General features: G+C 42.5%; 1 protein-coding gene across 1 annotated transcript in view; it reads right to left on the reverse strand.

The window, feature by feature from the left end:
- The window catches only part of MOB2 (MOB kinase activator 2), a gene marked incomplete at its 3' end in the record, with an annotated part of 30805 nt that extends 6256 nt beyond the window's left edge, over nt 1–24549 (reverse strand). The window contains exons 1-3 of the mRNA XM_082000340.1: nt 24131–24549; nt 2144–2304; nt 843–936 (exon numbers count right to left, since the gene is read on the reverse strand). Of these exons, the coding sequence (XP_081856466.1) occupies nt 843–936; nt 2144–2304; nt 24131–24240 (365 nt within the window). The 5' untranslated portion in view covers nt 24241–24549. The remainder of the gene's footprint in view (nt 1–842; nt 937–2143; nt 2305–24130) is intronic.
- Nucleotides 24550–25184: the final 635 nt, after the last annotated feature.

Raw genomic sequence — 25184 nt, forward strand, 5'->3', positions numbered from 1 at the left:
CAGTCTTCTGTTTTAAAATCCATCGACTAAATTAATCCCAGGAAATGCAGGAGGAGGGAAGAAAAGGACTATCAACACATGTGCGGGGCGGGGAGAGAGCGGAGAACACAAAACATAACACAACAGGCTTATTCATACTCGACTGGATCTCATATTCCATCATGTTGGACTGTGCTAATGAAGAGCAGGAGTTCATGGTAACTTTTTCTTATATTCACCATGTACAGTAAAACTACAAAGCTTTCTTTCATAAGTGACAGCTAGTCAATGTTAAAAAAGTCTACTAAGTCCTACAGGGGAAAGTGCCAAACCAAAACGTTTTCCTTAACTCTTTCCAAAGCTGCCATTTGTGCCCTCTGTGCCCAGGGACTCAGGCAGAAAGCCTGAAGAAACCTCACATCAGGCTAGAGGTTATTCCTCAGCAGCCTGGTGCTCTGTCAGCATTCCAGCTATCAAAAGCACCCTCTGAGGTTTTCGCAATTCATTTATCCTTCCCGGCCTTCTATGGAATGCCTGCACTGTTACCAGCGAGGACGGTTTTGCCTTGCTCTTCTTCCCCCCCTCTCCCCACAACCTACACACATGGTAATCTGCGCCTCTGCTCTGACCTTATAAAACCAGCCACCAACAGTCCAAGATTCTCGTCCTTCTAGTCCTCCACAAAACCATATTTCCACCACCCTTCACTGCTGAGGGGAGAGCAGAGGATGTGCAGTTGCCACATTCTTACTAAGCAAGGATCTGCTGTAAAACACTTGCCCAATGCCATCTAATACCAATATCCTCCCCCAGGCAGCTCTGAAGACTTCATGGAAACCTTGTAATTGTAAATACCGACTTACGTATTGCACACGGCCATGGTCTGACATGACTCTCCTGTACAGAATTCTGAGATTGTACTATACTGTAAGTTGATGTGATGAAAGAAAGTTGTTGCTGAAAAATAAATACAAAGGAAAGAAATTCAGAAGTAAAATACTTTCAAACACTGGTTATCCTCCAGACAATTATTTAAATAGAGCAAGTGAAGTGACCTCAGAGTCTTGAGCTTGCGTACAAATTTAAACATGATTTAGCTAAATGAGTCTAATGATGAACTGCAAAACAAAGAGGTACACAGAATGAAAGCTCTTGTTTTGATTCAAGATGAAAGCACCATGATGCATCAGCTCTTATTACTCACTAAGCAGCAAGACTGGAAAGTGTCTCCATCATCAGCCTCACCTTTGCCGTAAAATACTCTACTACAAGCTGCAGGCAAACGATTTGCTACATTCTTTTGAAGTCAGACTTAAAATGTACAGTGGCTAGAAAACAGCATTAATAACTCTCATGATATACCTCCTTTAAAAAAAATAGCATGAAAGCTAATACACTTCTACACTTTAAAAATCTCCTGAGATAATTTAACATCTTAATACTCCTCAGGGGGCACCTCATTTTTTCTTAATGAGTCTCTATAAACTTTCCTAGTGTGCAGTTTAAAGTAGTTTCTTGCTAATACCAAATAACGTGAAAACGTAAATAAGACTGGGTCATAGCTGCAGGTTAGGACTGGCAGCTGAAGCTGCAGTACTGTAAATCAGAACCGAAGTGCACAGACACAGCATTCAGTCACAGTAGTCAGTCACGTCTCTGAGTTCTGGCTTGACTATACAGTTTAAACTCACAGTGATGCCACCAACGCTTGGAAGGAGTGGGGAGAACTCCAACCAAAAGACTTCAAAACTTCTTGCTTTAAGTATAACTTGTTTTAAATACACATCTTAATAAACTACCATCTTTACGATGCTTCTGGAAGGCCAGTAGCTTGAGTCAGAAACATGCTGAGCCAGCAGGTTTAGGAAACAGTCAACAGGAATCTGATGGTCCTCAAAATGGCATCAAAAACTTTAATGCCCTCAGTGCCACAGTGAGGGAGTTGGAAGGAGGAAACACGTCAAGGCTTCCATGCTGCTGAGCACAGTTGGTTTGTACCCAAGACAGATTAATTACTATTCAAAGTATAATATACTGCATTATGCAGTAAGCATAGTCACTGAGTGTTTTTCTAAGCACTGAAAACAGTAAGAAGAAACAGAGCGAATGAATGCCTCCTTGGCTGTGGACAGCAAGCTCAGAGGTGTACAATCACAATACTCACTGTTGCTGGCTAGCCACTCGTTGAGGTCTATTTCTCGTGGTAACATCACTAGCTCCTTAAATTCGAAGTCGGTAATTCTGGATTTTGTGTATTCTGGCTCTAGGTAAATTTTCTTCTCTTCCGGTGCTGGCTTTTTACCATTTGGCTTTCCCTTGGACTTCCTGCAAGAGATTAAAAAGAAAGAAGAAAGGTTACCTTTACTGTTGATGAACAGCTACAGAAACCTGAAAGAAGACGGTTTCTCTAAACTCCTGTATTCATGTTTACACTGCTCCTCCTGCCTTTCCTCCCCTGAGCTTAATTTTTCTTTTTATTAAAGCAAAAGATAGTTTCTTAAAAAGTGTATTTGAATTCAGACACTTTTTTCAAGGACCACTGGAAGTTTTGAATGGTGTTAAGAAACTTGAGGCTGAGCTGCTCCATCTCCATTGCCCTTTTGTCAGTTTAGATTCCAAACTGTTGAGAGAGTGACAGTCTGTCTCTATCTACACCTGTGAACAGTCGTGACAGCAGAATGGCACTGTGCCTGAAGGACATACTCTAGTGTGAGTATACTAACAATCTGCTGCATCATACAGTTAACTGTCACCTGCAAAACGAGAGTTTGAGGGACACTGAAAGCAATGCTGTGAGAAGACAGCTTGCAATTGGAAAAAATGCTCTTCCCACACAATGTGCTGGCACTGCTTATTCAGAGAGCTACAGCATTCCTCGCTGCTCCAGCCCTACGTTCTCTGAGATACCAGAGGCCTTCTAGAAGTGGGCATCCATGACTCCAGCTAGAAGCACTGATAACTACAAAAACACCTGCTTTCTCAACTCCCAGGATACTTGAGACAGAAAGATCTGAGTTCACTTTTTCTGACAATCCTTTAAAATTTGATGCATTATGAAATAAACTTCCATTTGGATTTATAAAAGCAGACAAACTACCTTCCATAAAATGCATTTATCTCCCTGGCATATTGTGACTTTTCATCTCCTGTTTCTCAAGTGTTTGGTATGATCACTAGAGTTTTCCTCCCACTGGTTTTAACATTCTCAAACCAGACTCTCAACCCAGCCAGTATTCCTAGGCCAGGGGGTCAGCAAGGACTTTTGAGGAAGGATGGTGGGTCATCAGCACTTTGCGTTTTTAGGCTATGTGGTCAAAGAGCTGCATATGCACGTATTTCTACAGTTAAAAAAATCCACTTAACCAGAGACAGAAGATCTATTTAATGGTGAGGGATAAGTGTAGTAAGGCAATACTTGCTGTGTGCACTATCACATGAATACAAAGAGATGCCAGGATTTTTTCATGTCAGGTTTTCTTGGTTAAAGAGGTTTTTAAGGATCTGTACAACCAAGACAAGCCCACTTTTGCAGATAACTGCATTAAGTTTGCTGTTGAAACTCATCTAGATCCCATCCAAAGGAAACTGACCTCTCGTTCTGGCTCTTAACACACTTCAAATAATCTTCCAACTGTGCCCCTGTCTGAGATACATGCAGGCTTGTTTTTGGCAGTGAGGATGTGATACACATCTGTCCTGGAATGGTGTTCGAAGTGTCAGTGCTTTCCCCAAAGAAAGTATGATTATTTAGATCTCTGTCTCCATGGGCTCTTTACCGAAGTCATCTTCAGAATGACTCATTGTCCACATCATCATCAGGGAGAGATTGAGATTTGCCTTGCACAAGAGAGGGACGCTATAACTTACTGCAGCTCGATCACCAGCACTGCCACTGTTCACTGTCTTGAACTTGCATTGAGTCTTGTCATACTTCTCTCTAACCCTCTAGTAAATTAAGACTAGAGGGACTTTTAAGACTTCAGAAAGGCCATCATCAAGGAAGAAACAAGGAAAACTTAGTGACAGCAGCACGATACACAGAACACACCCTCACAATATATTTACAAACCACAGATATGCAGAAAGCACATGTAGGAGGTCCCTGGTAGGGAAAAGATGGTCATACTTTATTTCCATATGCTAATGAGAAAGGTGGATTTCATGGATAGAGAGAGGAGACCTGTGACACAGAACATCTTTTTAAAGAGTGCAATTACAGTACGAAAATAAACTCAAACCGGTGTATGTGAAGATGAATTTAGCACATAGCTACTCTTGCACATTTCCTGCAATCCCCTTTTTCCACAGCACTGCCTTCCAATTCAAATGAAGCCTGCAAGATTTGTCCCTGATCATTACTTAATGAAGTAACCTGGACTAATTCTCACAGTTGCTCCACAAAGGGATATTTTAGTATATGCGAAGTCAGATGTTATACAGAGGTGTTGGATACATGTATTTATACAACATATATATGCTCAGTTAGACCAACAGCTCCTGGCTGCCAGCTAACTATTCTTGTCTTCAAACCCTTACATTTGCTGGATCTTGTCTGAACCTCACCATGTAAAAATAAGTTACAGATAAGAAAGAAAAGTCAACGAAAGCAAGAACTGCAGGAGGGCCTTAGAGATGTTTAAAGAAGCTATGAAAGACATACTTAATTTATGCTTGGGCCTGAGACTTCAGATTTTCACAGAACTTGATATGATATTCAAAGAAAATGTCATAGCATAAAACAACAGTCTCACGCAGTAGTCTGTAACCTGACTTTACAGCAGATGAAGCAACATGTTTGACCTCTTCCTTTTGCAGGAATACCATGTTAAGACTTGAAACTACCTTAGCCTGACAGTCAACCACATAAATCCAGTTGAAACTATGCACTTGGCCCTGAGCTAGTAAAAAATACTCCAGGCCACTGATTTACTTAATTCCTAGCACAGGCTGCTTTACTCCTACGCTGCTGAAACCGAGCCCGGCATGCTCCATACAGCACCTTCATATGTGCCGAGTCTCTGACAGACAATATTAAGGTCTATTCAGAATATACTCTTTAGGGTTTTTTTTCAGCTGGTTGGGTTTAGTAGCTTTTGGGTTTGGTTTGGGGGGACAGGATTCAAGTATAAATTGATTTTTTAAGAAAATTACGGTTCTAGTAACCCTTCAACTTCATAGACTGGTTCGACAAACTACTTGAGGAGAAAGTTATCAGCGACAAGTAGTTTGGATAGAACAGAGTTTGTGTCTTTGCTTTACTTCAGGATATTTAAACCAAGGGCCCCAGGTTAGGGCTGTGCCACGTCAGCTAAGAGCAGTCTTCTGAGAGGAGGAGGAGGGGAGAGAGAGACAAGGAGGTCAAAGACAGTCTGTCATACAGCCAAGCTGTGGAGAGAAACCACAGAAGGAAGACATATGAGGCTGAGGCAAGCCTTCCAGTGAGCAGAAATTAATAGTGTGTACCTCACTCTCACTTCAGCATCCTCTCCTCCTTTCAAGAAAAGAAACAAAAATTCAACACTAAATGTGTCTCACAAGTTTGCTAATGCAAATGACCATATGACATCCTTTTACAAAACCCAAACCCCCTCATTTCCGCACAAATGTCAGTTCTCTGTTAGATTAGTACATACAGCCACTTTGCGTCTTTTCAACAGATTGTGTAAGTCTTTCCACAACTGCCTTGTGCTGGAACTGAAGCATTTCAAACAGAAGCTTCCTGAAGGATCCCATGCTCTGCCCCTTTCCAAAGCTTTGGCTTGGTTTAAAAAAGAACCTGACTCATGGGTATCATCACTGAACCTGCAAAATGCCCATAATCACAGATATCAAAGGGTTTATTCACACCACTGAAACCTGAACGTCAATCACCACGTGCAGCACAAACTTTTTAGCCTTTTGCAGCTGCTGAGAGCTAAAGCAAGACCACAAAAATTGTTTCTACCAGCAGATTTTCATGACCTCATGCAGTGCAACTGGGATACTACATGGCACAAATGTTCTAAGTACAAATTCAAAAAACTTCCAGTCTTAAAAATGTCAAGTTTTGAACTGGGCCACACATCTTCCCTCAATTAGGCAGAACTTAGGTTTTACAGTCTAGGCTGTAAAACTGTTTGTTTAGTTTGGAAACTGTCGATACTAAAGCACTTCTTTACAGACTTACAAAGCTGGAGCATACAGCAGTATGGAGAAAACCGTTTTAGAAACATGATTACATATGACTATGAATCAACAAATAATAGCTCCATATGCTAGACAAAGCAAAGCTCATACATCCACAATTACCAGTTCAGAAGTTGGCTTCCTTCCTTCTGCTCTCCCCTACCTCTGAGTTCACGGTTGTTTCAAAGCCTTGTTAAGAAAACACCATCAACCTGGAACCAACTCCAAATGTGCAAAGCAAAGCATCCATTATATCCTTTGTTGTGAGCTGTTCACATTCAAGATACCTTCCTCAATTTTACATTTTAAGTTTAAAGTACCCCAGTATGAAAAACAGTGTGTAGCCATTTCTTAGGTGTTCCAGAACACCCTTCTAAGTGAAGACTATAGCAGTGAGCATAAAGCAGGACATTCAGCAACAGCTTGTTCAGCCTGCTTTCAATGAAAGGAAAAGTAACAAGAACAGTAGAGTTTGGCGTTTCCTGAATAGAACAGTAAAAGTCCACCATCTGTAGATGATTATTTACTGGAAAACATAATAAAATGTCATATAAGACCAAAAAAAGGGCACGAACTTTCAAAACACTGCTATAGGCACCCTAAAGCAAACCAAAGTCCTGATTTGTGTTTACCTGTGTCTTTCTTAAAAAATACAAGACTGCTAAATGTGACTTAACACATCCATGTCAGATCAACTGTATCTCCAAAGCAGCTGGAGGAATAGCTGTTACACAGCAGTTTGATGAAGGTCTGTCAAAAGGCTAGACCAAAACCTGCCTATCAGTGCTTAAGTACTAATTAAGGAATGAAACATCTTTAGGGACTCCAAGGAGACAGCACTCAGCAGTTTTTATTGACAGGCAAGCCAAAGTACAAACTAACTCTTCAGATAATTCCCAGGATAGGTTTGTGTTTGGTTTTAGGTGCTCAATTGGATATGATGCCACAGGCCAAGTCACACCCATGAGCAAGTTTCAGAGAGGGAGAAGTGATGGGAGATGGCAGAAGAGACATCACTCATCTAAAGTCTTAGAAGAAAGTTCAGCAAACTAGCTCCAGACAAAAACAGTACATTCAATAATGCTTCTAGCAGGGCTTCCATACTCAGCCTTGTGTTCAGCTGAGAAAACACACAGCAGCTGGAAGTATGCCTGGATTTCACTGGGGAAAGAGATATATAAGACACTCCACTGAGTGACAGGCCCACTGGGCTGTGATGTTTTTTTTCCTTGGTCTAACCGCTTTGTTAAGATCAAGTAAAACTGCCGATTTCCCAGCTTGTGTTCTTATTCCATCTCAGTTAATAAAGATACTCCTCTAATCTCTCTCTCATTTCCTTCTTGATCAGATGCCCAGTAGTTTCTTGGTTTTAAAAAAGCCACACTTTGGAGCATCTTCAAAGCACCATCCAGGTATTCATTTAGTTTTCAAACCATATGAGGAAAGTATTATTCCCATTCCATAGCAGAAGGGTCAAAGTTTATTCATGGTACAAATACTAAAGATGTGCTTCAGTTTAAACTGATGTGGATTGTTTGGAAAGAAGTATGTGTGAAGCAATCTGATTTAGCTGAAGAAGTACCAAAGACACAATATCTGCTATGTGGACATGCTTCACAACCTGATGTAGTTCACATCACTTTGGAAGTGTACCAGGCATCCACGGTTTTGGTCACAAGAATCTGATTTATTACCAGGTTGATCACACAGAGGGAATATTAGTGATTTATTAAATGCCAAACTTGCCTAAACTGATTGTGCAATTTAAGATGATCTCTACCAGTTCAGGATTCCTTTTTTCCAGAGGGAACCAGCACAGCTGTAACAATTTTTTGTTGTCTCCAGAAAGCTGTGCAGTTTCTTACACTCCATCTGAAATAGAAATCTCTTCAAGGACAAACGATGAGGCTTCCATCACCATCTCCTACCCTTCACACCCAACTAACTACCCTTGGGGTGAGTGGCTGTTTATTTTTTCTTTTTTAAATACAAGTAATCAGTGGCTTTTCTCTTTTTAATGTGGCATATTAAAGTTGTTTTAGTACCAGATATAAGAGTAACTTTAGAAAGTTAAAAAGGTTATTAAAAAAAACCTATAGTGGTGAGGAGCAGAGCTGCAGGCAAAACTCCAATCGCTTTGTGCCCTCTGGATCATGCACCAGTTTCAGGTTCCAGCCAAGTCTCAAACACACTGATTTCCATTTGAAAATTGACAGAACAGGTCCAACAGGCCTTACATGGCAAATCTGTCTCCCTGTTTGTGAACCTCAAAACTCACAAGCCATCTCAAGTCTGTGGGGATGAAAATCACCTTATCATCCTTGCAGGACAAAGATGCTTATTTTGTGAGTAATAATATTATTTTTTTTTTTTAGTAACTGACCCTATTTCTTATCCGAGGTTAACTGGTATAATCCTAGCAATCCCCAGCACATTTAGAAGACAGCACGTCTCAACTGTGACAATCCAGGTGCAATGTGGTCAGTCCATGTTGGTGAGAGTGAAGTAAAAGCCCCACAGTTCATAGCAATGCATGCAAAAGTGGCACAAAACGGAAAATCTATTTTAAGAAAGATCAAAAGTATGATGCCCACAGAAATGTGACCAAATGATACTAAAAAGTCACTTGAGGTTTTGGGGGTTATTTCCAAGTAACCTAGCTTGCACTTTATAATTTGTATACTTCACAATATAGAAAATTTGGGGGTTGAAATGGTACATTCCCAACTAAAACATTTATGTGGAAAACCTACAGCCTCCAACAGCAATACCATATTCCACCTTACCCAGGTGTACCTCTCCACTACCGAACTACCGGATATATCAAACTATCTTGGCCTTTGATTTTCACCCTGTAATTTTTTCCTTTCTTTTTGAAGTGTCATGTTTTAAAATACCCTCTGCTGATGAAGTATTATAGTGAAGTACTCCTGCCAAAACCTACTTTCCTGGTAATCTGAGGATGGGGGTTAGCTTCTTAAAACATAAGCCAACACAGAATTAGAGAGGCAGTGAGCCAACATTTTAACAGTGTCTTTCAGACCAATCTTTATGAACACTTTCATGTTTTTATATTTTCCAGTGAATAAGTGTTTATAATTCAAAATTAAAGGTATACTGGGTATTTTCATTTTAGCTTCTCTCCCCTTCTTTAAGTAAGGAGTCAAATGGGATGCAAGTGGAACAGAAGAGGGAATAAAACACATGAAGGTAAAAACATTCAACACGCAAACTCTCTCCCTCTAATGTGACTCCCTTTGCAGAGCAAGAAAAACCCAAAGATTTCAGCCATCCATGGAAGGCCACAGCTTTGTAAGGAAAACTAGGTTAGCTGCTCATAGACTTACTTGTTAACTTTCTGGTTGTTCTGTGGCACTTTCCTAGAAAGAAGTTATCAGTTAATTTCTGGTTAGAAATCTTCTGTAAGTGTGAGAGTCCTGAAGCCATTCATAGCAGGAAGGAAGCAGTTTTATGAGCTAAAATTTATGAGTCCTAGTGACAAACTCCCACCAAGAACAATGAAGAAGCAGGTTACACCATTTTTTACAGGACAGGAACAAACTCTTGAAGGCTGCCCAGTTTCCTACTCCAGCAGCCTAGTCTTTTCTCCTCAGTTAAGTACAGCATAGAGGGGCTAAGCAGCTTAAAAATCAGATGTTGAATTACCAAGAACTATCTTTATTTGTACAGCAGGCAAGAAAAGGGGAAAAAGAAGTTTCATTTGAACATCAGTAGAATTGACCTTCCTTTGAGAAAAAGCGAGAAACAATGTATTTCCCTCTTTCTTTAAAACCGTACAAGATTAGTATCTCTGTGGAGATTTTTCTGCAATCCCATGTCCTGTTTTAACCCAGATCGCTGCTAAGTCTTCAGCTGAAAATGCCGCGTGACAGCACACCCAGAACACAAATCCTGGATGTACGTATACATGCTCAGGATTGGGAAAGAAAAGAACATCAGCATGGGAAGGGAAGCTGTGTAAGGTATTGGAAAGCAAGCCCAAATCCCAGTGCAACATACAACAACAATCGTTCACGGATTGCTGCCATTTCTCCAGGGGAAGGGGACTACGCTTTTTAAGACAGTCTCCATCCCGACTGCCTCTCCCCCAAGATCTGACAGACCCCACTGATCTCAGTTTCATTATTCCCCTCTCCTGCCCTGGGTTAGTTCCAGGCCTCAGTTGCTGCACAGGTCTAAGGGGGCTGCGCAGAATAAAATGTCTTTGGCAGCATTTCTGGCCCTGCTTCTTCATTTTTGTTCTGTTTTTAAAAGTTACTAATAGTTTATTTAAGAGGAGGAGGAAAGAAGAATGTACCCTACATGCCAGGGAAACTTTTTCTTCTGGATTCTCATAGTGGCTCTTTGCCTTAAAAGGGAATCTTTGCTTGGCCTCCGGATGCTCTGCTGAAAACAGTCAGTGCCAAGGCACGGCAGGCATGTTAAGGATGACAAGTGCCATAACATTATTTCATAATGCTACTTCTCAACAGAAAGCCCAAAACAGTCTGTAGGGCCAAACTGAATTCCAGCTGGTGCTGCCTGCAAGGAGAACATGGGGCACCTGCATAGGCTATGTCCCTGTCTCCAGTATGTCAGGCCTTTCCATTCCCTTTCATAGGACTCCTCATCCACTTGCTGGTGAAGGATCTAGAGCACAAGTCTGATGAGGAGCAGTTGAGGGAACGAGGGCTGTTTAGTCTGGAGAAAAGAAGGCTGAGGGGAGACCTTATTGCTCTCTACATCTACCTGAAAGGGGGTTGTGGCGAGGTGGGTGTCCGTCTCTTCTCCCAAGTAACAAGTGATAGGACAAGAGGAAATGGCCTCAAGTTGTGCCACAGGACAAGAGGAAATGGCCTCAGGTTGCGCTGGGGAGGTTTAGATCGGATATTGGGAAAAATTTCTTCACTGAAAAGGTTGTCAAGCACTGGAACAGGCTGCCCAGGGAAGTGGTTGGAGTCACCATCCCTGGATGTATTTAAGAGACATGGAGATACGGCACTTAGGGACATGGTTTAGTGGTGGACTTGACAGTGCTAGGTTAACGGTTGGACTTGATGATCTTAAAGGTCAACCTTTTCCAACTTAAGTTATCCTATGATTCTACTTCTCTCCCACCTTCTCTCTTCCCTTGCATGTCACCTCCCAGCACTTAGCTCAGTGTTTGCCATACTATTGGCCCATAGTGGTGGGTCAGCGGCACGTTAACTGCGTTCCAAAGTACAGAGCTGAAACTCCCAGGTATTTGCTGGTGGCCAGGTACCACTGCAGCTCCTTCTCTTCTGCTCAGGATCCCCCATCTTCTCTTCAACGCAGCGCAGGGAATAACGGCTACAGAGGCAAGGCCAGGCACGTGAACAGCTTGGCTAATGCTACAAGAATGCGCAGAGTGCATTCTTGTGGGAAAACACACTGGACTAGAGTTTGTTTCCTTCCCTTTCTGGGCACACCTGCCAGAACTCGTCACTCTGACCGAGAAGAGGTATCCAGCCTCTCTGGGTACCTTTGGGGAGGGTCTTCTGACTGTAAAATCCTTATACGGGTCAAGGTTCCCCTCCAGGCAACACACTTGGGAGGGGCTGAGTGGGACAGAGCCCTAGGAACACAAAAGGGAAGTGATGTCAGATGGGAGACTAATAGATTATTTATTTCTAGGAGCCAGTGATACAATGTAAAAGGAACCATTCACTAGTAGAAACACAGAAAATTACCTTACCCAAGCAAACACCCTGTTGTTTTTGTTCGTTTTGAAACACTCTCTTTTATCTTCATGCCAAAAAGCCATCATATCCAAACCAGGGGGTGCCAACATGAAGCCTCAGCAAGATTCTCTTCCTAACCTATTTACTACCATCCAGATTTTTGGTAATTTGGGGATTACAAAAAGGACACAAATCTTTCCTAATGTTTATTTTCAAAAATTCTATGTAGAGCCAAATTACATCTGTGGTAAGAGAGATTCAGTAGGTCATAGATTAACAGTGTTGCAACAATTAATTTATCCAATGCTTAGAACAAACCATACAGCGGAACACTGCATCATAGGTGCCCAAGTCCTCAGCCCATGACAGACACGGCGTGGCGGTTCCTGGATTTGTTTTTGTTTCCAACTGTAGGTGAACTCTGCCTGTCTGACAAAGGAAGCCAAAAACTGAGCAGAAAAAGGGCAAATCCCCACCTGAGATGGTGTCTCACAGTATATTCTCCCCTGCTTACAACTCCTGCTCCCCTAGAACAGTACTCTTGGAGCAGACCCTGGTGCAGGGCACAAAGAGACCAGAGAGGCCGTGCCATGCTAACTCCCCAGGGCATCTCTGCCCAACCATTCATCCGTTCAGCAGCCAAAAACACTGGCTGGAGTTCTGTGTACTGGGGTTTCTCTTGTTAACATGCAGCTCATTTTAGTCCCCAGGTGCACCCACTCCAAACCCATCAGCCCATACAGAATACCAAGGTAATGATCCTGTATCCTTGCCTCCCTTTAGAAGGGAAATGTCATTTGTATTCTAGCAACGCAAATGCTTCCTCATCATCCTCCATTGCTAAATATACTCCCATACTGCAGCTAGACAGTATGAACAGTATTCATTTCACCTAGCCACGGATGTCTACGTATGTAAATGTATCTGAATTGGCTCTCTAAGGACCTTTTAAAGTCAGCAGAGATAAACAGTTTTTGGAAAACATTTCGGTGCAAGGCAGAGACATACAGTATACCTTAAATTTCTTTAGTTAACACACACATGCAAAGGAGAAAAGTGGCTCTCAACTGAGAGCAGACAATGGCAGAGGTACAGAGCCTGGTGCTGTTACAGATGCCACATGCTGCAGTAGGGACTCTCCCACACCACAGAGTCATGAAAACAAGTGGTCTGCACCAAGATTTTAAAGCAATTTGAAAGCAAGTTCTGGGTTGGCTTTTAACACCTTTTCACATCGGGGAAGGCAAATCTAGGCCTGTCAGCTTTGTTATTATAGCACTCAGAATAGAGGTTTTTTTCAACACATTATTTGAAGTTTTGGAGGCCAGAAAAACTGCTTGCAAAGAACAAGGAAAAGCTAAAAAGAATATAATTGGCAAAAAAGTCCATCTCTCTTGTTCAAGGTTTTTAGACTGCAAATTGAAAGAAAATGTAAATATACTGTAGAAACCCACATAAACTTCTTAATTAACGTATCTATTCCCTGTGTGTTTTCAGACATGTCTGTTAACTTAAGCAGTTCTTTATTTATTTACTATCCTGTAATCTTCTACTGGAACACATTTAAATAGAGTTATTTTGACTTCTGCATCATGATTAAATTCAAGTTCTGGCAGCAACTGCTCCTCCTGGTTTTTCTGATGCAGCCCTGTTACCTTTCTAGAAGAGCACATGCAGAACTTTGGTCCACCTTCGTGGGGAGGAAGTTCACCACCAGAGCCCATAGGTCACTGAAGACACTGTTATCTTCCAACCCTTATGAAGTCTGTAGAGCTGGCAGATCGCAAAGCTATCTTTTTATTTCTAAACCAAGCAAGTTTGATTTGGAAACCTCATGGCCTCATAAATGTGGGATTTCACAACGCAGCTTGCACAGAGTTGCTTTTCAGGATAGAACTGTGCTTTAATTGCCAGGAATTATTTCACCATGGCAACCTGGCTTCAACAGTCAGACTCCTTGCTATACAGCCCAAGATAGACAAACGCAGACAATCTATTCTGCTCAGAGACTACCAGGGTGCAAACAGGTTTGTCTTTGTAAGAAGTGTTTTAGTTTCCTCGCTGCCTTTTTGCCTTGCAAGCTTTGGACAATGAAGAATATTTATCTAACAATATTAATGAGTTTTAAGTACTACTGTAACCTAAAGAAAACCTGCACCAAGGAAATATGCTAGATATGCAGGTCAAGCTCACCACCTTACCCACAAACTATGTTTTGGATGACAGATACATGTAATGTCTAATGTACTTGTAATCTGAATTCCGCAATTCTCAACTTCTAAGAGTCTACAAAAATGTTTTAAAATATATCTTATAATTATACTGTGCCATATGAAAGAAGGCAACATGGCCTGCATGACAGTCCCCAAACAGTTAATGAGAATACTCGCTCAGAGAGCCTCTGCTCTCAATAGATAAATATTTTTCAACATGGTGCAACATGTCCGCTTGCAGCTGAGCTCTGTCATAGTTGTTGTCTCACTCCTCAGCTCCCCAGGGGCAAGGAACAGTAAAGGACTGTCTTTTTTACTTCTGGCAGGACTGGGCAAATTACAACTGTTGAGGCACAAAGTGTCTTGCATTGGAAGGATAAGTTAGTTTTTTTGTTGGGAAGTGAGTGAAAACAAATCCATCACCTGCCTTGCTACTACAGTTCCACCTTTGAAAAGGTCATCCATATGTAATCACACAGTAGGCAGGACTTCAACAGCTGAATCCTTCACGTAAACACAGTCTGGTTTACAGCTAAGAAGTGTGGTTTAATAGGACAGAAAAGTGCTAGGCACACCAGAACATGCGTACATAGAAACATGGGTAGCAACATAGCTACTTCAAACATCTTAGCTTTTTTCTAGGAACTTCAGTAAACAATATAAACTCAATTAGATACATAGCATAGGAAAAAACTGTAAGTTGTTTTCACTATTCATAGGCAATTTTGCATGCCTGCACCTGTAAACTCACTTTTAAAGCATTTGCGCTAGCACACACATATGCATCTTGTTGCATTGAGACACACAGCGGTGAGGAATTCAATTCCTTACCCCGTCATTACTTATTGAACAGGTTGGGCAAAGAAATACCAACATGAAGCAGCAGCCCCACCTGAAATTTTCATCCACTGTATTAAGCTCCACAAACTCAACTCTTATACTTTAATTGCAGCATTTTAATTAGGAAGGGTATTTATTTACTAGAAATGACTGTGGATCAAGGTCAGCGCTCTCTCAATGGCAGCTTTGAAGATCACATATGGATCTTTTCCTTTTCTTAGTATTTTGGCTTTAATTTAAACCAAAGGTAGTTCAAGGAAGTCCCACCTCTCCTGCCATGCCTTAGATCAGAATCTGTGATGACAGATGGTGCCTTTCAGTCTTAGTATGAACTACCTTGTTAAACAAAAAAACCTGAAATCCATAGTTCCAAGGCACAAACTGTGTCTCCTCACAGGGTAAGAGAGAGTTGAAGGTAAAAGAAATCAAAGCATTATCTTAATTAGTTAACTTTCATTAACAAATTATATGTTAGTTTCCTCGCTGCCTTTTTGCCTTGCAAGCTTTGGACAATGAAGAATATTTATCTAACAATATTAATGAGTTTTAAGTACTACTGTAACCTAAAGAAAACCTGCACCAAGGAAATATGCTAGATATGCAGGTCAAGCTCACCACCTTACCCACAAACTATGTTTTGGATGACAGGTACATGTAATGTCTAATGTCTAACAAAACATTCCCTAATCTAACAGTATCGTTAATTTTTAAACTCTGTGACAGAATGATGCAATGCTTTTGTTCAGTTTTGTCATCAATAGCACACAGCTGTTTCAGTATTTCCTAGAAAACGGCATGCTTAAGTTTTGCTTTCTGTACAGTACAGGAAGAAAAATCTATTTAAAATACAAACTCTGTGGAATCATGTGTCAGAGCAAAGAATATTCGAATGACTGATTGAAAAAAAATAGTAGGGTGGATAATAGTTTAATTACTGGTACAGTTAGATCAGCCACAGTTAATTAGCTCATGAGACAGCAGTGATTCCCAACCCTAATTTATTAATTTTCAGGATATATCAAGGGAGACCAAAAAGCTTAAGTAGAAGCACCTTTACAGATACATACTGATCGATTAGCAATCAGAAAAACCCAAAAACATAGATATATTGAAGCTTGTAGTGTTACCTCGAAGGGCTTGCTGAAATACAAATTCATTCTTTTAATTAAATGCTGAAAGCGCAGCCAAGAAATTGGTTAAGGAAGACTAGTAATTTTCAAAAACAAATATTAAAATTAGATGCACAGCTGTGTGCTAAATTTGTTTTATTCCCTTGGCTTCACATGCAGGTGACAAGCAGTATCTTTAACTGTTCATGTGGATTTGCAATTAATCAATTCACACAAGCCGAGACCAACATCTAGGTTCTTCCTCAAAACGTAACATGAAGTCATGCTTTCACACTAGCTTTTGCAACCCAGCATCACACCTCAAAACAAGGACTGGTTATGACCAGCTCACTCTTCAAACACAGCCCACATTGCTTGCCTGAGAAGCTCCGTTTCAATTCCTGGAAGCAGCCAGCAGTCCACACTGGTTTCGCAGAGGGGTAACCATGCGACTCATGCACAGCTGCACTAGCGGTTTCACTGCGAAGAAATGGAAGGTGATCCCTAACCAGCGAAGAAGCCTCAAGAGAGTACTTTACTATCATTTGTGGGTGATCCAGTTACTTCTCAATATTTAAGTCTCTACTTCAAAAATCAATAGGAATCTTTCTCAAAAAGCTTGTAACTGAAATCACTTAACAGATTAGTTAGCTTGACTACTAAATAAGATGTCTGGATTAAAAAAAAAAAAAAACCAACCACAAACAAAAAACAACCCACAACCAAACTTTTTGATATATCTGAATGATGTACCTACACATGAAAAGCAACTTTGTATGCTGAAAAACAACAGAGAAATAAATATTTCCGTTGAGACAGAATACAGTTTCCCCTCTGTCCCACACAGATGGTGGTCTCAAGACCCCAGCTTTATCTTTACCCTGCACAGGTTTGTTCCGAAGAAATAAGGCAGTCACATCAAAACTGAGACCTCTGTATAATGAAGAATCAGCAAAACCTAGTTTAGCACAATTTCCTTTCCCCTGTCTTGCCAAATGCATCCTGCTGATTATCAGCACTTGTCCCTGTAAGGCTTTGGTGTTCTGAATCTGGGATTTGTGGTCACATTGGGCTGAAGAACAGATCTGGGTGTCTGGAGTGTGAGTGGAGCTACCGAGGGGCACCTCGTGTCACCTCTCCCGTGTGTGGGTTTTTATAAATCACCATGAAGCAGCCAAAGCCTTCTTTCTTCATTAACCCCATGTACTTTGTATGGTGTGCCAGGAGTATTTTTTTCAGATATTAAGCTGTCCTAAGAGTTTTAATCTTCTGTCACTCCCTGCCTTTCTGAGGACAGCTGCACTCACTGCTGATCCTTCCTTTTTTAAAATTAAAAGAAATCAGACATCCAACGTGTTCCTTTCACCTGGCGAGCATCTGCTACCACCAGTCCCTGCTGTCTGAGCAAAAGCACTTCTAAATTTATTTCACTACCAGACAGAAATGAACTTGAAAATTAACAGAGCAGCATTTTCTGACAAGCTCCAACAGCTTGGCTCCAGTGTTAATGGACTCCATTAGCTCCAAGAAGTGTTCTCTTTTCTTCAGAAAGTTGGAAGACAGGGTTAATTCATACATCCTATGCCCTTCTCTTTCCAGAGACTAGGTGCTGGCAGCTCTTAAAAGAAAAGCAACATCTCATCTTCTCCGGCAGCGATTTGCTGAAGTCTTAGTTAAAATACTGTTGAGCTCCACAGTATTAGGGATTAAGAAAAAGGATTAGAAAATCCCCCTCAACAAAAGAACACTTTATCAAACTCAGTTTTGGTGTAGTCACAGAAAAAGATGTATGACAGAGGAATGGATAAATTTTGTCTTAGCCATCTCAGAGACAGGGCAACAGCCAGTGGGAGACTGCATTCCTAATGCCACACCTCTTCAGCAAAGATCATCAAGAATGGAGAGAAAAGCTCTTCCACAGAGTTGTTGCTTTCTTTTCTCCTACAAACCTACTTGGTGAAGACCTTGGTGTGCACAGACAGTTTCAGCTACCAGAGAACAGCAGATAGAAATTAAGCATGAAATAGATACCTTCTTCATAAGGAGCAGCACCAGAAACATGGGCTATTGCAACACAGGAAGCAAAGAGACAAATCAGGAATTATAGTCAACTCCCAGAAGGATGAATGTTGCATGCTCATACTTTGCGTGTATACAACCTGAAATCATCTACCAGGCAGAAACAAGCTGCTAAAATCTGGAGCAAATCCTATAATGAAACAGACACATACCAAGGAGACAAGATAAAAGAGTGAATAATTTCAGAAGTTTGAGATTACAATCAAATCTATTCTTCTTAAAGTGTCCAGGAGGGATCTTCAGAAAAAAGCAAGCATACTTTTGCCCCTGAAACAGATGAAAATGCTGTTATACCTCAGGCAGGTGCCCCTCCTATACTAGCTCTGGAGACACCTTACAGGGTTATTTCAACACACAGAAGAATTTTAGCAGTCCTCTCCCTCTGACTATCACTCCACAGGATGTAGAACATGTAACCAAAGTACAGCACCATGTTGTAAATACCTCTGAAGAAAGACACTAACTTTTTCATTGAGTTAATACATTGTACATAGTTCACTTCCATAAACACACCAGGGTCACGATACTCCTGCAGCGAACACAAGCAACAAACAGCCAACTATCCCACAGAAATGGAGGCCCGCTAGTGAGACACGGCATCTGTCCAGGGCACAGCTCCAAGTCCTGAGCTCCAGAAGGAGACCAGGTCGTTACGTGGCTTTGTCAAAAGCATCCGACAGCTCGTAGCAGGGCTGAACGCCAAGCAGAGCAATACAAGTTTTGCAGCCGCGACCAGGAGAGACTTTGCTGGGGAACACACGCCCGCGCAAGCAGGGAGAGACGGCCCTCCGGAGGGCACGTCCCAGCCTGATGGCAATGCCACTCAGGCCTACCTCCACGGCAACCTGCTCTGTCTTGATGACAGGACACTCGTGTCAAAGAACAATTTCCACAAGCACATCTGTGCTTTCATGAGCACAGAAGAGCTACCACAAAGCCCCCCCTTGCCAAAGCACAAGATGTTGCTGCCCCATAGCATCACTGGTCCCTTCCCAGTAGCTGGGTGAGAGTCCCGAAAGGTGGTGTGGTTGAACAAGGAATCAGCTCCTGTTACAGAAATATTCAGCAAGACACTGCATGACAATTAGTGATGTCAGTTGCCCTGAACCATAAACATTTTGAACTATTTTGGTACAATGGAAAGTTGTGGGAGGGAGAAAGAAAAAGAACATGCTAAAGATAGCTGACATGGTTCTGAAGAGCATTTTGCCTGTAAGCCCCTTCCCTGCACTCTGCCCACCCTCCCTCCTCTCTCTTCTGCCTGTCCCCAGACTTCTGCATTAATCAGATTAGCTGATGTTAAAACAAGACTCTTCCTAATTACTGTCTAATACTGTAGACAAACTCAATTATTGAAAAATGTTTCTACCTAAATTAGGATAAGACAGGATTGATTTTAAATATTTTCTTTAGCTCTGTCAATACACACAAGCCACCTTCAGCATTGAGAGTCAAGGCAGTGAAAGAGAGGCAGCCACATCAAACACGCTCTGCTGCTTCTCACCGATGTCCAGTTTCATGAACACATGTAAGACAACTTTGCATGATCACTTAAAAAAAAAACAGAATCCAATATCAAAATCAACCTGGTTTCTTTCTGGTCTTGCTATGAATTCTTTGAGGAATAGATAAGGAATTCAATTTTTCAAAAATTTTTAAGTGCTAGATGTAAGAATGCATAGCACCATCCAGGATGCCAACACAAACTTGCTAATTTATCTGACTGAAGCAATCATTATCACACTATCACTGAAGACAAATGACTGCACTCTTAAAAAGTACCTGTAAAAATTCCACTTTGTTAGTAATGCCAATGGCACCTCTACCCAAAAAGAGTGGGGTTGTTTGTTTTATTTCTTGGTTGGTATCCAAATCAATCCCTGCACATTGCTGTAAGAAAGGAGGCTCTTATGAGAAAGAGGAGTTTTAAGTTATCTACTTCCACACTCATCCTGGACTATGTGTATGTATAAACCATCCTCTACCTTATCAGAAATCATTACACAATGACATCAGAACTCTGTAGCCCACATCATTCCTCTTTCCTGGCACCATATCACTTATTATTAGTCAACTATCCCAGAGGGACTCTGTTTCACTGCAGACCTAAAAAGAAACGCACAGACTACAGAGCTGCATGAGGAGTAGTCTCTGAAAATCACCTGCGCAGGACTCAAAGCGCCACAGATGGCACAGCAAATGCGCTGCAGTTCTGAGCCACACTCAAGCGCCTGCATCAGGACTCAAGCACTGGCTCAGGCAGCGAGCACTGTGTCCTGGAGTCATCAGCACACAGCTCTGGACAACGCTTATGGCCAGCTCAGTTATCCACTGGGACCAAAGAGGGGAGATCTCTCATGTCCCCAAAGTCTGCCTTCCACTTGTGCCGCTTGAGGCCAGTCTTCCTTGCACACCTCTGCAAGGAAGCAAACAGTAATCTGCTGCTTCACAAAAAACTTGAACAATTAATTAAATACTGTTAAGAAGTAGAATAGTATTCCAAGTTTTTACATTAAACTTTATCCCAGAACCACCAACTTGTAAAAACAGAGCAACAACAAAAAAAAAATGAAAAAAATGCATCCATTTTGGTTTTTTTTCCTCCCTAACTATGGTCTAAATAATTACACAATTCATTACAGGAGAGAGGAAAAATGAGACTAACATATTTCAAAAACATTTGAGTGAAACCAAAGTCCTAATTAAACACTGCACTAAGGAATACACATAGCTTCAGCTCAGCTCTGCTATGATTAATTTAAAGGGGAGATGACACTTTTCTAATGGTATTTTAATTTTTTAAATCACTACAAGTGTGTAGTCTTGGTCCCATCCCTCAAGTCTTAAACACAGTTTACTAACCCTTATGATGAAATATACAAGCATCTCCAGAGTTCTTTGTAGCTGAATCACTAATAATTTAAGAGTAATAAACCTAACAGTAGCTTTCATAAAAAATTAATTAGAAAGGCTAAGAGCACATCTGTTGCTTTTGTTATATTTTTTCCCCTTTTCTGGTTCAGTTGTCTTTCCCCATGCTCTTTTAAACTCTTCTCAGGTTCTCAGAGCTGCTGCTTCTTCTCGTGAAGACTTTTTGCTTCCTCGCACTTCCCTCCTTGTTTCCTCCCCGTACTGATTTTTCCTTTGGCAGCTGTTATTACTAGTGTGTGACACAGATGCTATTTGGCACCCAGCAGCTAGGAGGACTTGGACCTACCAACTAATGAAAACAACTTGCATGTTAAAAGCTTCAAGAGAGTGAGTTACTTCTAAGTACATATAACTCATGTAAATAACGTATGACAAATTTGCTATGGAGGGAAATCATATTGATTAAGTATCCTACTGGAACAACTGAGCTTTATAATTCACAACCAATAGAGAGACAGAAATGGAGGGCAATTTAGAGAGAAGACAGGCACTCTATCCCTTGTCCATTGTGAATTTCTACAAGTCTTTGGCAGCATGTGGAGGGCTGGGAGGGGAATGGTGATGATGACTGTTCCCAGTTACATCTGAGAAAAAAAGCCTAAAATGCAGGAGGATGTTCACAACTCCAGGATACGTACAAGCAAGATATCCTTTGACCTCACCACCAAGCCATTTGTAGGCCCGATCAACAGAAGAAAAATTACTTCATCCAAAGTTTAGTACCGATTCATCTTCTGTATCAACTACAGAAAACTCAATCAGCAGTGTTTCAGGCGGGCAGGCTTGAAAGTGGCATTTGATACCCTTTGTCCTAGACATATTCTGAAATAGATAGTAAACCATTACAGTAACATGGGATTCATCTCATTTAACTTCATATGACTACAACTTAAGTGCTAACGAGTGAGCTGGTCACTCTGTATCAGGCTAGCATTGCACCTCTGCATTGAACCACATCTTTAAGCTCCCTGTTCTTCTCTGCCAACAATAAAGCAGGCCAAGCTCAGCTGTGGATGCCTGTGTTCAAAGAAATCCCACCACAGCTGTCATCAAGAAGCCACCATTTTTGGCCTAAAAAGAGGTCCCACATGGTTCCTTCTTTCACCATCACCGGGCTCACACTTATCTTAAGTACTAAAACACGATTTCTGCAATGAGGAAACTTCGATAGGACTTAGTATTTACCTAGGCTCCTGGCCAGTACCTGTGCTCTTATGCTGAGCTCTTTGCAGAATAGTGTAAGTTTATGTTTTACAGAGCAAAAACTGAAGAAAAGCAAGATGAATCAACACACATAAGGTCAGATAAGGCATCTGAAGTATATTCAGGAAGAGAAAGAAAAGAACCGGTCTGGCACCTAAAGAAAGTTTTTGTGACTTCACATTTCTTTCTAACTGGGTGCAAAAGAAGATAATCCAGAATGGAAAGACATGTTAAATAAACCTCTACTACAAAATAGTAATCATTCCCGTCTAGTAAGAGCTTAGCAAAATTAAGTCATGCTATTAATTCTCAAGCCCAAAAATTTTTCATGTGTGACAATAACTTTTTCCTGCTTTCACAACAGTTTTGTAATACATGTAGAAAATAACTCAGAGAAAAAAGCAAAAAAAATTATGCACAATTTCTGCACATACTCCAGTTGAAGGACAAAGGACAAGGTTATGTTATACTTTTTCAAAGTGTGCACTGAACAAATCATAAAAATATATGTTTCACTGCTAAGTCACAGGAAGTTACCTATATTTTAAAACAAACTGCCATAGATGCTGAACAAAAGGTTTGGCAATTCTTCCCTACAGAGGCACCCGTCTATTTACATCTGGGAGTGCTGCCAATAGAACAGCTACCAAAAACTTCAAAGGGTTCACAGCATGAATAGCAAGCGGCTGGCCAAAGGATTTTATGATATGACCAGCTGTGTAACACCATCTTGAATTATAGACACCACCACCCCCTAAAAAAAACAAAAGCAAAGAAGGGATGTTAAACTTGTTAAAAAGCTGAAAAAGAACCCTGAATTCCTTAAACTAATGTTTTCTACAGGAAAGAGAGGCAGGGAGGAGGAGGAGGAGGAGGAGGAGGAGGAGGAGGAGTACTGCAATACAGCACTTCAACTTTAGGAGCAACTCTAAACAGTTCCTCTCACCAAGCCTACTTCGAGCCCAGTGAACTTCTCTGGTCAGTCGCAGCCAGAGCTCAGACGCTTTATGATCAGAACACTCTGGTTTAATAAATGGCTCCCCTAAACTCGCTTGGGGAGAGAGGAGACATGAGTCAACAGAGGAAGAGAGGGATAATGTTTCTGTTGACAAACATTTAACAACTGGCAACCGATAGTAGGAAATGTCGACAAATGAACGCTTGCCAAATAAAGTTATGCTGGAGGAACAAGGCTCCGTCTCGGGGTAGTACTGCCATTCTTCACAGATCCCAGAAAAATATCTGAACACACTTAACCAAAATAAAAAGCTGCAATTGCTGAAGAGCAGGGCTGCTAATACTAATATTTGTGGTGATGTTTTTCCCTGCAAACCAGAACGGGTCAGAACTTCTCTGAATCAAATTACCACACGTCCTTTGCCAAAGAGTCTGGTTTTGGTCTCAATAGTCATACACGTCTCAGTGTTCACACAAGTCCTTCTCAGCTACATGAGCAATTTTTTCCCCTCATCTTACGACATTTCTGTAGAAAACATGCCAAAGCATATGTAGCATCTTGGTCAGACTCCTTGTTCAGGAAAGTCAGGACCTTCGCGGTCTGCTTACGTCCTGGAAATGTAGTACTCGGGGAGCACAAACAAAACTTGACTGCAGTATTATGGGTGGACAAATGTTTCTCTCCGAGCAGTTATTAATATTCCAACTCCCACCGTCCCAGATTGCTACACAAGATACAGAGGGAGCCAAAAGCAGCCTCCCTCCTCCAGGCACGAGAAGGGCTGAGCAGAACAAGGCACCCGGGACAGATTTTTAACTTCAGCTCCGGCTCCGTTCTCGCTTCTCTCAGGGCCATACAGACGTTCCTGCGGGAGCCCCCCGCTCACGCCCACGGGAGCCCCGCGGGGCTGCCGCCCTGCCCGCCCGCCGCCACCGGCGGACCCGTCCTTACCGCAGCACTTTGCCCACCGCCTGCAGGACCATTTTGCAGCTTAATCCGGGTTTCGGACTCTGGGCCAGGACGGGCCGTTCACCGGGGAGGCTGCAGTGATCCCCAACCATGGTACGGCGGGAGGAGCGCGGCGCAGCCGACCGCGGCGGAGCGGGGGAACGCCGGGCGCCAGCAGGCACGGCACGGCCACTCCGCCGCTCGCCCCTGCCGAGCGCCCGGCCCGGCCCCCGCCCGGCGCCGCCAATGGGCAGCGGCGCTGGGGGCGGCGGCCGCCGCGGCTCCTCCGCCCGCCCCGCCCGGCGCTGCCAGGCCGGAGAAGGCCGCGGTGGGGGCAGGCGGGGCCGGGGTAAACAGCACTCTCCTGCCGCGGCCCTGGGCGCCGGGCAGGGCCCCACGGCTCGCCTCAGACAAGCGCTGCACGGAGCGGCGGGGCAGGGGGAAGGAGGCGCCGCGGCCCTGGCTCTAGCGCGTCCACCAAAGCAGCACTGTCCGACACCAGCACCACCATCAGTAATAAAATCCTCTGCCACGTCTTCTGGGAGCCAGAAAGCAAGCAAGACAAAGTGGATCTGTTAGGACGGCGACGCCGCGGGACACGGGGCAAGCACGCTGCCGCTGCCTGCGGTACGGGCCCCATGCGTAACGGGGGTCCCGGTGGGGAAGGGGAATAACGATGCCTTTCCCGAGCACGGCTTTGCTTTGCTGTCTTGGGACTCTGTGACAAACAAGGGCAGGGGCTAGCCCAAGAGCAGAGCTAGGTACGTTCTGCCAGAAACACAGATTTACATAGTGAATGTCAGCCCAGTGATGACACCAAGACCTTTATCAGAGGGGTTTACACAGCAGAAGGGTGAGGGAGAGTAAAACCATTAAACAGCAAGAGCAACCTTGCTGTTAGGACCACAGCAGGCACTTGGGGAATGGTCCTCAGAGGACGAGTGATTAAGCAGCAATACCCAAACACAAGGTCTGTCGTGACACACCAGCTGTTTTGCACAGAGCAACCACTTTGCCACGAGTTTTCCTAACAGACCTTAGAAAGGCACTGTATGCC

The sequence above is a fragment of the Phaethon aethereus genome (assembly GCF_964289735.1).
Source record: "Phaethon aethereus genome assembly, chromosome: 5".
Taxonomy (NCBI): Eukaryota; Metazoa; Chordata; class Aves; order Phaethontiformes; family Phaethontidae; genus Phaethon; species Phaethon aethereus.